The sequence below is a fragment of the Papio anubis genome, chromosome 7 (genome assembly GCF_008728515.1).
Source record: "Papio anubis isolate 15944 chromosome 7, Panubis1.0, whole genome shotgun sequence".
In the NCBI taxonomy this organism is placed as follows: Eukaryota; Metazoa; Chordata; class Mammalia; order Primates; family Cercopithecidae; genus Papio; species Papio anubis.
The window spans coordinates 146,659,195-146,674,320 of NC_044982.1; the positions used below are offsets into that span (position 1 = coordinate 146,659,195).

General features: G+C 56.4%; 1 protein-coding gene across 1 annotated transcript; it reads right to left on the minus strand.

Moving 5' to 3' along the window:
• Positions 1–1,153: 1,153 nt before the first annotated feature.
• DISP2 (dispatched RND transporter family member 2) lies at positions 1,154–14,055 on the minus strand. Its single transcript, XM_003900767.2, has 8 exons — positions 13,853–14,055; positions 8,279–8,608; positions 7,980–8,009; positions 7,690–7,813; positions 7,281–7,396; positions 6,964–7,091; positions 6,506–6,603; positions 1,154–5,152 (listed from the first exon to the last, which is right to left on the minus strand). The coding sequence occupies exons 1-8, from the start codon at positions 13,969–13,971 to the stop codon at positions 1,892–1,894; spliced, it is 4,206 nt and encodes a 1,401-aa protein (XP_003900816.1). The 5' UTR covers positions 13,972–14,055; the 3' UTR covers positions 1,154–1,891.
• Between the last annotated feature and the right edge of the window lie 1,071 nt (positions 14,056–15,126).

Below are 15,126 nucleotides of genomic sequence, written 5' to 3' on the forward strand. Positions count from 1 at the left end.
TGGAAAGAGAGGCTGAGCTGACTCCACCCCCAACACCCAGCACCCACCAGAGTAGCTGCTTTTTACCTGTTTTATATATTGTTTTTCCACACAGAGCTCCTTTGAAGAAAGAGTCCTGAGGCTACAAAGTTTGAAAACTGCTGGAATAAGTGATCGCCAGGGCCCCTTCCAGTCTGAGATGCTTGGTCTTCTGAAGCCCAGCTTGTTTTTCCTCCTCCAGAAAGCCTTTCTTGTTACCCAGTCCTGGGTACTTGAGCTCCAACAATGATGATGATGGCAGGCATATGGTGCCGTTGGTGAGCCATCCGATGCCTGCGTGTGCATATAAGCTGTCTCCCCAGCTAGAAAGTGAGCTCTTTGAGGGTGGTGTTCAATTTTTCTTCCACACGTCTGTCCCCTTGTAGTATCATATGCAAAGTAGGTGTTCAATAAACGTGTTGATGCCACCTGATGTCATGAGCTCTCACATGGGATAAAACTTCCCCACCAGACTCTGCTTTGAGAAGGAGGAGCCAGTCTTTGGTCTGCTTAACGCTCCACAGAGAGACTTGTCCTTAAAAAGATGGGGACCCTGACCTGGGAAGCAACTCACACACTCCCCAAAGGGCAGGTCTGAGTTCGTGCCTCGACTGGATTTGGCTTCACCTCTTCTGCCCCTCAGTATCTCTTCTGGTGGGGCCTCTTATACACTGTGGCCGTAGAAGAGGCATGGTCCTGAAGCCTGGGAATCAGGTCAGCCAGGACGCCCCAGGGCCAGCAGACATCTCAGCCAGATTCCAGAGGGAGGCACAGGGGAGATGGAGAGGAACTCCTGGGTTTGTTTGGAATACAGCTCTCTCAGGAAGTGGAGGCCCAAAGAGGGTGGCTGGGTTCAGTCAGAGACACCAGAGAAAGCAGATTGGAAGAGGGTGCTCGAGGTGAAAGATCAAGACAGCCATATGCCAATGTCCACAAGGCAGGTAGCCAAGGGGAGACTGGAGGTTGTAGTGGTGGAATGAAACCGCTCTGCCATGTAGTGGCTAAGTGACTTTGAGGTCAGTTCATCTTACTTAGCCTCAATGTCTTTACCTATAAATTGGGGGCAAAAGAACCTGACCAATGTCAGGCTACCCTGTAGTGAAGTAGTGAGATAGATTCCAAGGAGACTAAAATGTGCAGAGATGGAAAGGATTATTATCGTTTATTAACACAGGAGAGCACACGAGCCTGCTTCCAAAGAGGGACTGTCCCGTAATTTAGAGATGCTCCGAGGCTGACCATCCTCCTTCTCCTGCTGCATTCCCAGCAGCCATCTATGGCTGGATTTGGAGAATTTCTGGTCAAACTGGTGAGTATGAGGAGAGCAGGGCAGTTGGGGAGAGAGGCCCCAGCCTAATTCTGCCCAGAGAAGCTCCGGAAAGAGAGGGAAGTGTCCTGATGAAGAGCGTATGAAAGGGGTGAGACTCAGGAGGCTGCGAAGATTTCTGCGGGCTCCTCTGGTCAGTAAGAAATCCTGACAAGATCCCTAGGATGGGGGTCCCTTAGTCTCACTGAAGTTCTTGTAACTTGGGATGGGGGCCAGGTCAGCCTCCTCCGATACCCGAAGCTACACATCCGGCCTTCCCCACTTCTAGAGGGGGGGTTTTAGATGGTGCTGTGGGGGCAGACAAGCCCTCAGCAGGTCACAAGCAGGTCCCCTCCAAAACCCCTCCTGCTGGAATCCTCCAGGTGTGAGGAGTAAGAGCAGACAGATCAAGCCTGGGACATCTGGCAGGGTTTAACATCCACAGCTGGAGGGTGAGACCTCTCCCTGTGGATCTGGAGAAATACCTTCAGGCTCCAGCCTATTGCTGCCCTTGCCTTGTCATCCCTGACAGGGTTCCGTGCCCTGTCTGGCCTCCCTGGGTCCCCCTTAGCTGCTATAGCCCGACGTGTGGGTGCTGGGCCTGCGCAGCCAAACATCTGGCAGGTCTGGCTGGCTATTGGGCAGCACCACAGGGCTGCCATCCCCTGGCCCCCCTCGGCCCTTCCAGGACAAGCTGCTCTGGTGGGAGGTGGGCAATGATGGGTCATACACTGTCTCCCTCAGCGCCAGCCACAGGGTGTCCCGCTTCCCATTGAGCTGGCCCCGCTCAAGGACTGGCTGCCCAGTGTCATCCAGGTCATCTGGGGACACACCCACGGAATCTGGTACACGAGCACTGGGCTCAGAGGTGCTTAGGCAGGTCTCATCAGAGACGCTGAGCCCCTCCAGGGTGCTGGCTGAGGAACAGAAGCCATCAGGAGGCTCTGCAGCCTTGGCCTTAGGGGAGTGGGCTGGGGCTTCTGGCGAGGCTGGCAGGGGCTCAGCCTCCTCCCCTTGGGAGTCCTGCCTGGCCCGTGTTTTGGGGCTGGAGCCAGCCTGCTTATAGGGGGAGGAGGTCTGCAGGGCAGGGCACTGGCTGAAGACTGCCTGGTGGTCCAGCAGCAGCTCCCTTGGGGAGGCAGGGGCTGGTGGGGGCCGGGAACAGCAGGGACCATCATGGAGCTGCAGATCCTCAGAGAGTACTGAGGGCCGGTGGGACAGCTTGCTGGTGGCTGTGCTGGTGTCAAAGCTGGGGCTCCGACGCCGTGCCAGGGGCTGTAGCTCATATTGCTCTGAGCAGGTCCCGGGCATCCCTCCAACTGACCCTGGTCGTGGGCGGCCTGCCTTCTCCCCACCAGGGTCCCCAGTACCAGCATCCCATGGTAGGTGAGCACAGGGCCAGAGGATCTGCCCACAGTTCTTCTCTGGCCCGAAGAAACAGCAGAGAGATTGGAAGAAGAAGCTGGCAAAGCCACAACTGACGCATTTGACCATCATGAGGATGATGCCCAGCTTGCGATAAAGCAGCACTGTGGCAGGCAGCATGAGCACGCCAGCCGCAAACAGGGCTGCAGCTCCCACTGCTGTTGCGCAGCTGGTCTGGCGCAGAGAGAAGGCCACACGGCTCAGGCGGTCAGGGTGTGGGCACAGGTGATAGGAGATGCAGTAGTTGACAGTGAAGTCCACTGAGAGGCCCACTGAGGCAGAGAGAAACAGGGCCTCGGCAGTGTTGAGCTGCCACTCGAGGAGAACCAGGAGTCCTACAGTGAGCAGCACGGTGCCTGCCACAGCTGCCACAGAGAATAGGCTGAGGGGAACATTCCAGGTGCCCAGCAGCAGTGTGGCAAAGGCCAGTGCCAAAGCCAGGCCCAGCACCACAGCAGGTTCAGTGCTCAGGCTGTGCTGCAGGCTGTACAGCTCTAGACGGCTAGTGAACCAACCACGGCGCAGGCCTGGAGGTGCCATGCCCAGCTCCGCTGCCAGCCAGTGGCTGACCTCATTGTAGAAGAGTTGGGTCTGGTTGTAGTCCGGACTATTCCGGAAGTTGGTCTGGAATTGCAGGACCAGGGCGGCCAGGCTGCCATGGGCATCAAAGCGGAGTCCCAGGTCCTGGGTGCCATCCGGGCCTTGCTCCAGAGCCATCATTTTCAGGCAGTGCAGGAAAAACTGGGGGGCCCAGGGGAAGTCCGAGTGGCCGCAGCAGAGGTCAGGCCCCAGGCGGGCGCAGCCGGGGCTCTCCATCCAGCGCTGGAGGGTCTCCATGAAACACAGCGTGGGCCAGCCTTCCTGCAGGGTGTCGAAGAAGCTCTGATTCCGGGCCCGGTGGCAGAGTGCCAGCAGCCAGCGCTGGGCCTCAGGGCCACTGGCCGAGAAGGCAGGGTCCCTCACCAGGCTGCTGTTGCTACGAGGGTCCAGAGGGTCGCCAGTGTCCACAGGCAGGACGCCCCACACCAAAACCACGGGCATGTGGCCGCCCTCGCCCTGCGGCAGCTGCTCGAACAGGAACAGCTGGCGATACTCTGCGTCGAAGCGCTCGAAGGGGTGGCTGGGCCGGAAGACCTGGCCGCCGGGCGGCGGCAGCGTGGGCAGCCGCAGGCGGGGGCTGACGCCGGCGATGTAGGCGCCCCCTGCCGCCAGTGCCGCGAACCAGCAGATCCAGATGTAGCGGAACTTGATGACGCCGCAGGGCAGCAGGCGCTGGAAGAGCAGACGCGAGGTGCCGGCCGCCGCCCTCCGCAGGCCCCGGAGCCGCCGGTGCAGCGCCAGCAGCAGCCGCCGAGGCGCGCTGCCCTCCCACCGGCCCCGCGCCCGGCGCACACAGCCGCGCGCCAGGTAGCGCTCGTGGAGCACGGCGGAGGCGGGCAGCCAGACCAGCGTGAGCGCCAGGTGCACCAGCACAGCCGTGCCCATGAAGAGGGCGAGGCAGCGCACGGCCGGCAGGCGGCTCAGGTAGCTGGCGTAGAAGGCCGCGCTCGTGGTGAGGCCGGAGACCAGCAGCAGGTAGCCGAAGTGGTGCATGGTGCGGCCCACGCGCTGCGCCAGCCCCCCCGACGGCAGCTGGCTCTTGCTGAGGCGCCACAGGTCGAAGAAGATGAGCGTGTGGTTGGCGCAGACGCTGCTCAGCAGGAGGAGGGCTGCCAGATTGACGAAGGGAAAGTAGGCCATGCGGAAGGCCACCTGGTAAAGGAAAAAGGCCACCAGCAGTGAGCCCAGCACCCCCAGCAGCACCATGAACGTGAGGAAGAATGAGCGCAGGTACAGGGCGATGCCAAAAAAGATGGCAGCCAGAGCCAGCAAGGGGTACACTGTGTCCTGGACCAGGAAGTACCTCAGCAGCTCCTGCTTGAGGCCCAGGTCCATGCCAGTGACGGAGGTGTAGTTGTCAGCGAGCCCCCAGGGGGTGGCCAGCCGGTCCAGGTAGATGTCCATCAGGGAAGCACCCTTTGGGGTGGGCAGGAAGAGCAGGCTGTACTTGAGGGAGGGCACTTGGTAGTCAGTGGTCTGGGGACTCAGGAAGTCCCTGTCGAGCAGAAAGTGCAGGAGTTGGTAGATGGCGCTACTCTGGGAGCACTTAGTGGGAACCTGGGCACAGCGTGGGGACTTGTTCTTCCTGGGTCCCAGACAAGAGGGCACCAGGGCACCACTGTGGTAGTAGAGGGCACAGGTCCGAAGCAGGGCCAGTGTGCGGGCTGCGTCAGCTTGGGTAGTGTCCAGGCAGGAGGAGCGGTTGGAGAGCACAGCCAGATAGTTGCCCAGGGACCAGCTGGGGCAGCACTGGTTGGCTGCTGTCCGCTGGCACAGAGCCCCGAAGCTGGTATGGGAGCGGATCTGTAGGGCACACGCAGGAGGAGAGAGCTCAGGGGCAGCCCAAGGGCCCAGGTTTTCCCAGTCCTATACAAGGCTCTCTCACCTCCTTTCACACTGCAGGGCAGGTGCAGAGAGGGGATCTGGACAGCCTGGTGAGACCGGCTTGTCTCCCAGCTGCCTTTGGCTCCTGGCCCAGGTGCCAGCAGCTACATCTTGACTTCATCAAAGAGGAGCCTCAGGGATGCTGCCCGAGGCTTCAGCCTAAGAGACCCTGCTCTAAGGGTCCCTGTAGGTCATACATCCCAACTCCACGAGGCTTGTGCTAGGAGTAAAAGTGGAGGTAGCAGCCACAGATAGAACAGGGCCAAAGGTCCAAGGAGCTGAAGCAAGCAATGGGAAAAGTGGAGACCAAAACACTCCAGGTTCAGGGTCACTGCCAAACCCCAGCTCCTGTCTGTCCACTGCACCGCTTAAACCCTTTTAGGGCCAGGGCTGTTTCTTTTTCAAATCTCATGCCTCTTTTTTTCTCCTTTCCTGTTGTTGACATCACAACAGCTGATGTAGTACAGACAGCACTGGCCTGGGAGTCAGAGGCCCTTGCTCTGCCACTAACTGGCTGCGTAACCTTGGGCCTGAGATCATGGTGACAACACAGTAACACTTATTGAGAGATTACTATTGCCAGTCATTATGCTGCATTTTTTTCAAATTCTATCTCATTTAACTGTCACAACATCCCTGTGAGGAAAGTACTTTTATTATCCCCATTTAACGCTGATGTAGCCTGAGGGACTGAGACGTTAAGAAACATGCCTGAAGTCATACAGCAAGACAACCTTGGAGCTGGCCTTGAATTCAGGCATCTGACTCTAGAACACATGTTCTTAACCAGTCTTTTGGTACTTAGAATATCCTCGTGTGAAGTGGGGGGCTGGGCTACTGCGTGGTTTTCACACCGTTTTTAGCAGCAAACCTTTCTTCAGATGTTATTGTGTATGATTCTCCAGTTAGCATAATTGGATTGGCACTGCTCAGGTTGATGGGGACTGAGGCCTTGAAGCCCACAGTCTCAGCTCCCTGGGCCAGGGCCTCCTCACCCACTCTGGAGGGCCCTTTCAGGACCTTTTGGAAACTCCTAGTCCCTGCATGGGCTCGCTTCCAGCACTTCTATCTTGGCTCTTCTAAAAACAGCCGACTCTTCTTTTCCCACCCCAACCTGGAGCCTCTCAGCAGGGTTGGAATAATTTTCTAAGCAGGGAATGCTCTTCCCCAGTCCACCCCCTGGCAGTCCTGGCTCAGCTGTATTTCCTTGGGATCAGTTCCCTCATGTCCTTAGTTCCCCCCAAACCCCTGGCACCTCCCCAGCCAGCTCACCTGGTCCTGTTCCATGCGACACATGGAATGGATGGCATGCAGGTTCCATAGGCTGCCCGAGGAGGTGGACATGAACACCAGCTTTGCATAGCTCTTCTCTGCAACACACCCACCCCCCCAACCCAGAGCTCAGTCCTTTGGCCCCAGGTCCTGGGCCCTCCAAAGGGAAGATGCTTACTCAGGGCCACATGAAGTTCAGATTCTCAGGCATCTCAAGCCTATGCATGAACTGCCTGATCCTGTCCCTGTGCCTCACCCCAACCCAGCTTGACCCTGTCTGGCTGGAGCATCTGAGAACTCCCTCATCCTCCCAGCTGTAACCTGGCTTCCTTGGCTTGACTGTGGCCAGCTGGCCACCTTCCCTTTCTGTCTGTCCAGATTTGTTCTGGGCCTGCCTGTCCTACTTGGTGGGGTGGGGACCACTATTAAAACCAGGAACTGGCCAGGCTGCAGCTTACCAGGGGGGCCACAGAAGAAGTTCTCTTGCCTTCTGTCCTCCAGGGGCTCCACCATTCTGCGAGGTCGGACAATGCTCTCCTGGGCACTGCCTCTGGGTGCAGGCCTCAGAGTGTTGTGGGAGCTCGAGCTGAAGTGGAGAGAATATCTATGCCAGGCACCGTTAGGGTCGGAAGACTCAGAGGAGGCCAGAGACCACTCCCCAGGAAGTCCTGGCAAGCCCCTCTGACCTGCCTTGGGGTGAGTCACCCAATGTCCCCTTCCTGGAGATCTCATTCTTCCCTCTCCTACCCACAATGAAAAGATGAGAGCCTGTTACCTGTTCAGCTCAAGGTCTGGGGAAAGGAAAAGCAGCTTCCTGGGGCCCGTGAGGGCTTGTAGTGCTCTCCAGACCACTAACTTGCTCCCAATGTCCGTGTCCCGTGGCTCAAAGCCCTGCAGGGAGGAGGGTGGAGAAGAACAGGTGGGCAGGGTAGGAGTTCTCCATCTGGGTGCTTCTCAGCTCTGCCCCTTTGACTCCTTAGAGCAGGGCAGGCCAGCCTACCTGCCTAAATTGTAGATGTGAGTCTGAACTTTATAGCATCTCCCCAACTCTCTCTGGAGGTCAAGAGCCTACCGTGGCTACCCTATCCCCAGGCCACCATGGCTACCCTACCTCCAACTTTCTGCCCCAGGCTGGGCTGAGGTGGCCAGGCCTAGGGACCCCATCCCACCCCTTGGCTCCTCACCAGCAAAGGCTTGGAGAAGTCGGGCAGCCGGGCCCCCAGCAGTCCAGCCAGGGTGCAGAGGAAGATGGCAGCCAGACACAGCATCAGCACGGCCACTGGCCACTCAGCAATCAGCTGGGAATAGCTGGGAAAGAGGGAGGAGCCCACATGAGTTGGTTGTGGCAGCAACGGGTGCTGAGCTCAGGCTCCACCCTGAAGGGGTGCTAGATAGAGCAGAGAGCACGTGGAACAGGGCTAAACTGGGCAGCAGCCTGGTCACCCCTAGAGGTCCAGGGAAGGCCCAGGCCTACCTCTTTGGCATCTGGAAGGCTCGTTCCTGCCTGTGGAAGAGAAGAAAAGATGCTCGCTTGCCAGAGTCCTCTTGCAGGGCGTGTTTTGGGGGTGGAGGTGGGGTGGGAGTGGGTGGGTGAGGGATAACCGATGGTATTAACCCTTTTAGCGCTTTGCCACTCCCAAGTTCCAACCCTTACTTCCTACTGCATTGGGTTAACTCCTAAGAAAGGAGTCTAGAGCCCCGGGGGTCTGCCCCACTCTTAAGCCCTACCCCATTTTCCAGTGGCAGCTGGCAGGCTGCTGGACCCCTCCTTACCTGACACTGACCACATGGTGCTGCACAGCGGGTGGCTTCCAGGTCCCATCACGCTGTGAGGGGGCTGGGGAAGGGCTGAGGCTGGAGCCGTGGGAGCAGAGAGCTGCCCGATCCCCAAGTCCTGGCAGGGAACTGCCCCCCTGGTATTCCTGCAGTGCCTGGGGATAGGCGAAGTGGGCAGGGGCCAAGGGGCTGGATGGACCCACAGGCTGGAGGGTGGAAGTTGTTGGTGGGGGTCCCGAAGAACTGGAAGGGTCCTCCAGGGGGCAGCTGTGGAGGGAGCAGCTTCTCTCTGGGCTTGCCTCAGGGGCCACAGCCTTGGTCTGGGTGCTAGGAAGAGAGGAGGCAGGGAAGATTGGGGTGGGGCATGGTGGTGGGCCACCCCATGCCCCAGCATTATTCAGTTCAGTAAGACAAGGGGACAGGGACTCAGGGTTAATTTATTAGTAGTCCTGGGGGAGCAGTGAGAGGTGAGGAGGCTGGGGGCTCGAAGTCTGTGCCCTCAGCCTACCTCATGGAGACCATTATCTCATTCACTCATTTTCCACACTGTCAAAAAACAATTGGCAGGCTGCTACATGCTAGGCCCTGTGCTAGACACTGAATGTGCTTTCACATATATGATTTTTTTTTTTTGAGACAGAGTCTTGCTCTGTTGCCTAGGCTGGAGTGCAGTGGTGTGATCTTGGCTCACTGCAACCTCTGCCTCCTGGGTTCAAGCCATTCTCCTGCCTCAGCCTCCCAAGTAGCTGGGACTACAGGCACCCACCACCATGACTGGCTATTTTATTTTTATTTTTAGTAGAGACGAGGTTTCACCGTGTTAGCCAGGATGGTCTCGATCTCCTGACTTCATGATCCACCCGCCTCGGCCTCCCAAAGTGCTGGGATTACAGACGTGAGCCACTGTGCCCGGCCGATCTTACTCACTCCTTACAAAAACCTCACAAAGGAGGTATTTTCTTCAACTGATAGATTTGAATTCAGGTTCAGTGACAGACGAGCTGGTGCTCGAACCCAGTTCTTCTGATTTACAGTCCTGTGCTCTTTGTGTGGCAGTCGTCTGCTCTTTCTCTTGCCAGACAGATTATTGAGCACGTGCTGCTGCACTCCTATTCCCATCTTAGAGCCTTGGAACTTTCTCTTCCCTCTGCCTGGGTTGCTCATCCCCCAGATAATTGCATGGCCCTCTTTTTTATTCTGGTCTTGTTTCAACTAGTACTTCCTCAGAGAAGCCTTTCCTGACTACTCTCTCTGAAATAGTCACCCACCAGCTCTCAATCTCCCTACCTTGCTTTATATTTTTTTCATAGCATTTGTTGCAATTGAATATTATATTATAGCGTCATCATGTTTATTACCTGTCTTTCATGTGGAATGTGAGTGCTGGGAGAACAGAGGCCTGTTGCATTTGTTCATCTCCATATCGCCAGTGCCTTGAATAGTGCCTTGCACACAGAAGGCGTCCTGGAAATGTTTGTTGAATGAGTGCTAGGCTGGCTGCTAATAGTGGTGCTAGGATGAAGAAGACCTGGTCCTTGCCCTCTAGGCACTCACAGTAGTTGGGAGATGTGAACAGACCAACATGTTGAATGCTGTGAGTGGGGAAGTCACAGAGGGCTGAGGGAGCTCAGAGAGGGCCCAACTTTGAAAGGGGGTGGGGTGGTCAGGGAAAGTTTGTGAAAGCAACTGCTATCCTTCCACCTACCCTGTCATGGGCCATGCACGGAGCAGAAGATTTGCTTTGTAAGGATGTGCACGGTTGGGAGAGGGAGTTGGGACACCCCCTCACCCCAAGGAACTTGCCAGAAAACAGTTAGCCGTGGAGTCTTCTCCCAAAATTACTCATCAGGGCAATACTCCGTGCGTGTGCGCAACCCCACTCCTTGGGTATAGGGAGACGTGGAGTCTCAACCCCAGTGGCAGGATTGCAGACCCAGATTAGGAAAAGATGGCCACAGAACATATGTGCATGTTGTGTGCGTGAGTTATTCACTGTGTATCTATCCCCAGAATGCTACTCAGCAGGAGCACTTTTGTGTTTCTTGAATGACGTTCCCAGAGGGATTCTGGGCTGGTTAGCCTTGCAGAGCCCTGTCTCCTTCTCCCCTGCCTCTGCCTGGCTCACCCAGCCTGCTCACCAGAGTTTGCGTAGCTCCCAGGGAGAGCCAGACCTATGCGGAGCCAACCCTGGCTTCCAGTCCTGGCTGCTGCACTGCTGAAGGGGCTGTGAGCTGTAGTCCCAGCCTCAGTGGCAGATGGGCATTGCCCACAGGGGCTGAGTCCAGCCCAGAGACCGAGAAGAGGAACTAGGAAGGAAAAACATGCTCTTTCTTTCTTTCCCAGAAGGATGGCAGGCTGGCCCAGCAGTGCAGGAGAGAATGACCCTCATGCTGAGGGTGAAATGGGGGAGCAGTGGAGGTGGGCTCCTGACTCGATCACCTTTTGGCTCTGGGGACTTGGGAAAGACACACAATTCTTGGAGCATTGGCGTCCTTGTCTGTTGAAGATATGAGATAATGCCCACCTCTTGGATTTGGTGTGGGAATTAACTGATGTAACATATGTGAGGTTCTTGGCACAGAGTCTGTCATGTAGAAGACACATTTGCTTTCCTGCCCCTTCCCACGGTCAGTGCAGCAGGGAGCATATACTTTTAGAAGTGTGTTTGTATTTACAATTTGTCCTCTTTTGGTACCTCAGATAATATATCTCCGTTTTAGAACTTCCCACACCTTGAGAATCTCACTACATATATAAATACTTTCCTTTTTGTTATCCAAAAGCTGTATCAAAATTTGATCTCATGATTTTAATCACTGATACTTATTTTTTACAAACTCAACATCTAGGAAAATAGGAATTTGACCAAAGTTGTTCTAAAGCAAGACCTCAGATGACTCCATAAAGTTAATAATGTAAGCAGCCAGTGTCTTGGCAGATCCCTGTGGGCCAGTGAGAAGGTGGATAAATGGCCTAGGTTGTGTGTGTAAGTGTGGACATCGACTTCTTTAAGATGTTAAATTCTGCAGGTTTTTCTTGACCACCTGTCCTGTGCTTTAGCATTGTCCTTGCTCTGGGTTGGGTCCTAGAGGCCTAAAGATGACCCATCGGCCTTGGTCTCCCTCTTCAGAGCAGAGCTTGCCTTCTAGGGGTCAGGAGAGTGGGGCAGCCTGGGTGAAAGTGGGAGGCCTGTTCCAGCTGCCCATGGCCTTAGATAACTGATCACTGGGCTTGTCTTAGGAGTCAGGGCCCCACTTGGAGTGTCGGTTTCTTTTGCATTAGGGGAAGCCAGCATTCCAGAGGATACTGGAGAAGAGTGGGTGCACTCTTGGTTACCCAGTTTGCTAAAACCTCCTAAGTCCACCGTTTTCCTTAGCTGGCTCTTGTTCAAGGGGAATCTTAGCCTCCACCGCTGGTTTGCTTCTGCTAGAGTCTCCCTGGCCCCAGCTCCTTCTCTTTAACTCCTACTATTCCTCTTCAGGGACCTAGGATCAGCTGCCCCCAGTCTCACCCTTTCTGACTGTGCCCACCATTATCAATGTGGCAGAATTTGAAACCTTCCATATTCTGACTGCTGTAGAGCCAGGACTTTTCTTCAAATCTCCCAATGAGAAAAGCCGACCTCCACTCTTCTCAGAATAAAAGCTTTCTCCTGTCGCCTCCTGCTGCCCTCTGCCCTTAGGAGGCTCAGTAATAATAGGAGTTAAATACCCCAGGGCTACACAGGGTTTTTTTATTCTCACTCCCTCAGTTCCATGACCCTCACTGGGATAAGTAACTTCCTAGGCTGCCTGCCTGGGCCTGCAGGCCTGTACGTCAAGTGAGTAGGGCAGGCAGGGGCATGGAAAGTGAGGATGCAGGCCTCACTTAAGAGGCCCACATCCCAGCAATCAGGGCCTGACTGACAGGGTCCCAGACACAGAGACCCAGCCTGGAAGCCCCATAAGGGGCAAGTGTATATTGCATTAACTATGCCCCCAAACCCCACAGACACACAGCCATGTCAACCTCAATGTGATCCCACAGAGTGGCCAGGACAGATGGGGGAGCAGCTCATATCACTAGGAAAATAAAAAGGTAATTTTAAAAACACAGTGTGAACTGTTTCAAATTCCTCTCTAGCCAGTGTGTTGGTAAGGATGTGCACATATGTGCATGTTGTGTGCGTGAGTTATTCACTGTGTATCTATCCCCAGAGTGCTACTCAGCAGGAGCACTTCTGTGTTTCTTGAATGACATAAGCAAGTCCCTATGCCCGATTAGTGTCCATGGTCTCTGGAGAAGTCCAGAGAGGGGCCAGAGGCCCCAGGGAGTTTCTGAAAGAGAGCAAGTGGATCCTATGCCCAGGGGAAATGAGACTGGACACGGCTGATCCTTGGCAAGATATCCAAGACAGCAAATGACTCTCCTGCCCCTTCTAAGGATGCTTCTGGCCCCAGGCCCCCACTCTGTCTTGTCACTGCTCCATCCCTGGTCTCTTTGATCAGGCCATAGTCCCAGGCAGGTCCCTGGTCTGGTGAATACACCCATCCTGTGTCTCACCCTCTTGAAGTCTTTGTGACTTTCAGACTGAAGAGTGGCTAAATCTATCCAGGCTAATGTGTTAACAATAAAGGGAAGAAAACATTTCTCTGTACTTGTGGGGCTTTCTCTTCCTCTGGGGTACAGAATGTACATTTTAACTGGGGTAGTCTGGAGACGATGTGTCCACCTCTGCTATTACTATCAAGGAATTCCTTTTATTTCAGTCCAGGCAGGAAAGAGGCAGTGTCATGTCAGAGGAGGGATTCTGGGGGAGGCAGAGCCAGGCAGGGCACAGAAATTGCGCCATATTGCTACCTAGCTGGGCTGTTCCCTCACACATATGGTGGAGGAAGGGAGAGGAGAGGTACTGAGATCTGGGTCCTTAGCAGGAAGGTGTCCCTCCTGTCCCACCAGTCTGGGGCTCCTCCAGGGGTGGTACAGGCCAGCGGCCTGAACACCAAAGCCTTCACATTTTAGTGGCTCCAGCCAGTGTGGCTGCCACATGCAGGGACTGGAACCCACACGTGCACAGCTGGGGGCCATGCAGGGCAGGCAAGCGACTGATGGTGACAAAGACAGTCCCTGACGTGCCTGCCGAATGTCTGCCTTCCCCAGGACACCCGCCTTGGCGAGCCTCCCATCCACGATTCACGCACACCTTCATGCACACTGGCACGCTGAAACCCGGACTGAGGTTGCTGCGGGCTTGGGGCTTCCGGAGAAGACGCAGGGGCAGGGCCTAGAAGGAGAGGCCGGAGGAGCCAGGGAGTCTTGGCGTTAGAGGAGGGGTAGGAGCCGTGGGTGGGGCAGGTTCCCTAAGCGGGGAGGGCGATGGGGACTGACACTAGGGGGTGTCAGGGAACGAGGAAATTGACCCGGCAGGATGAGGGCGTGGCGAGGGGGGCCTGGAGCTTGGCGACCCCGGGAAGGGGCTCCGGGAGGGTCTGGGGAATTAATGGGGCAACATATGGCGGCTACTGGGGATACCTGGGGCGGGGAGGGTCTGGGAGGGTCTGTGATCTGGGTCTGCGGAGCGGTCCGCCCTACCTGTCCGGGGAGCCGCCGTCTGGGGCCAAGGGCTCCCCCTCGGGCCGTTGCTCCCCTTCCGGACCCGAGCTGGGAGCCGGACCGCTGCCGCCGCTGCTGCTGCTGCTGTCACCGTCCATGCCCGTGGGCGGCACCGCTGTCCGGGCGCTGGTGCTGAAGCCGCGGCGGCGGCGGCGGCGGCGGCGGCGGCGGCGGCGGCTGCGGCAGCGGGCTCGTGCGCATGCGTCGGCTCCGAGCGGGCCGGTCGCTGGGCGGGGCGAGGAGGAGCCCAGCCAATGGGCGCGGGGCCGCGGCGGGAGCGGAGCGCGCTGTGTCTAAGATCGCGGGGCTGCGGAGGTGAGCGCCCCTCTGCTCCCGCCAGGCCTGAGAGCCGCCGGTAGGAGTCAGGCCGTCCAACGCTTCCTAGCGGCCTCGGCCTTCCCGTAAGGAACCAGGGAGCGCAACTCATGCAGAGATCCTCACAAATCGAATCGCAGACCCTGCCAGCCGGATAGAGGGCGAGCTCTACGCCCACACTTCACGCTGGACGCCCCGGGTCGAGAGGCCGGCGGCTTCAGGCCTGCGAGGTTCCCGGCTCGCTCAGCGTTCTCCTCCCCTCCCCAGTGGGGCGAGGCATCAGCTTGGGTCTTTCTTCCCATTCTTCTGGACCTCGACTTGGACCTGAATGTGCACCCCTCAGATGTGGAGCCCTGACTCCGTTATTCAAGTGCGGAGTCTGGTGGAGCGGGGGTGGGGGGAAGAAGAGAGGCACTCAGATCATCCCCAGATCTTTCTCTTTTTTTTTTAAGATTTAAAAGGTTTATAAAGCAAACAAATCACAGTAAGCTAAGGTTAATTTTTGATTCAGAGGGTACATGTGCAGGTTTGTTATAAGGGTATATTGAATGATCCCAGATCCTTTTTTATAGTCACCCCTGTCCCCCCACCTCAGCCTAGGAGGTGCCCAATAGCCACTGACTCCAGTGCCACCTCCCCCACCAGGGAGTAGCTGTGAGTAGAGCACATTTGGGTATGAGGGACTGTGGACAGGCCTGGCTAAGGGGTCTAGAACTAGAATAGATATTGGCAGTGTGAAAAGCCGGCGGGGGGCAGGGAGTGGAGTGGATCCCGGATGTGGGATTTGACTAGGCAGAAAGGGTTTTACGGCAAGCAGGCTGTTCCGGGTCTGGTTACTTGTGCAGGGAGAGGCCTTGGTTGAAGACATGGGGCTGAGCAGAGAGTCAGGAACACTTGGATTATAGGTATCCCAAAAATGTGTGCCAATGCCAATCTGT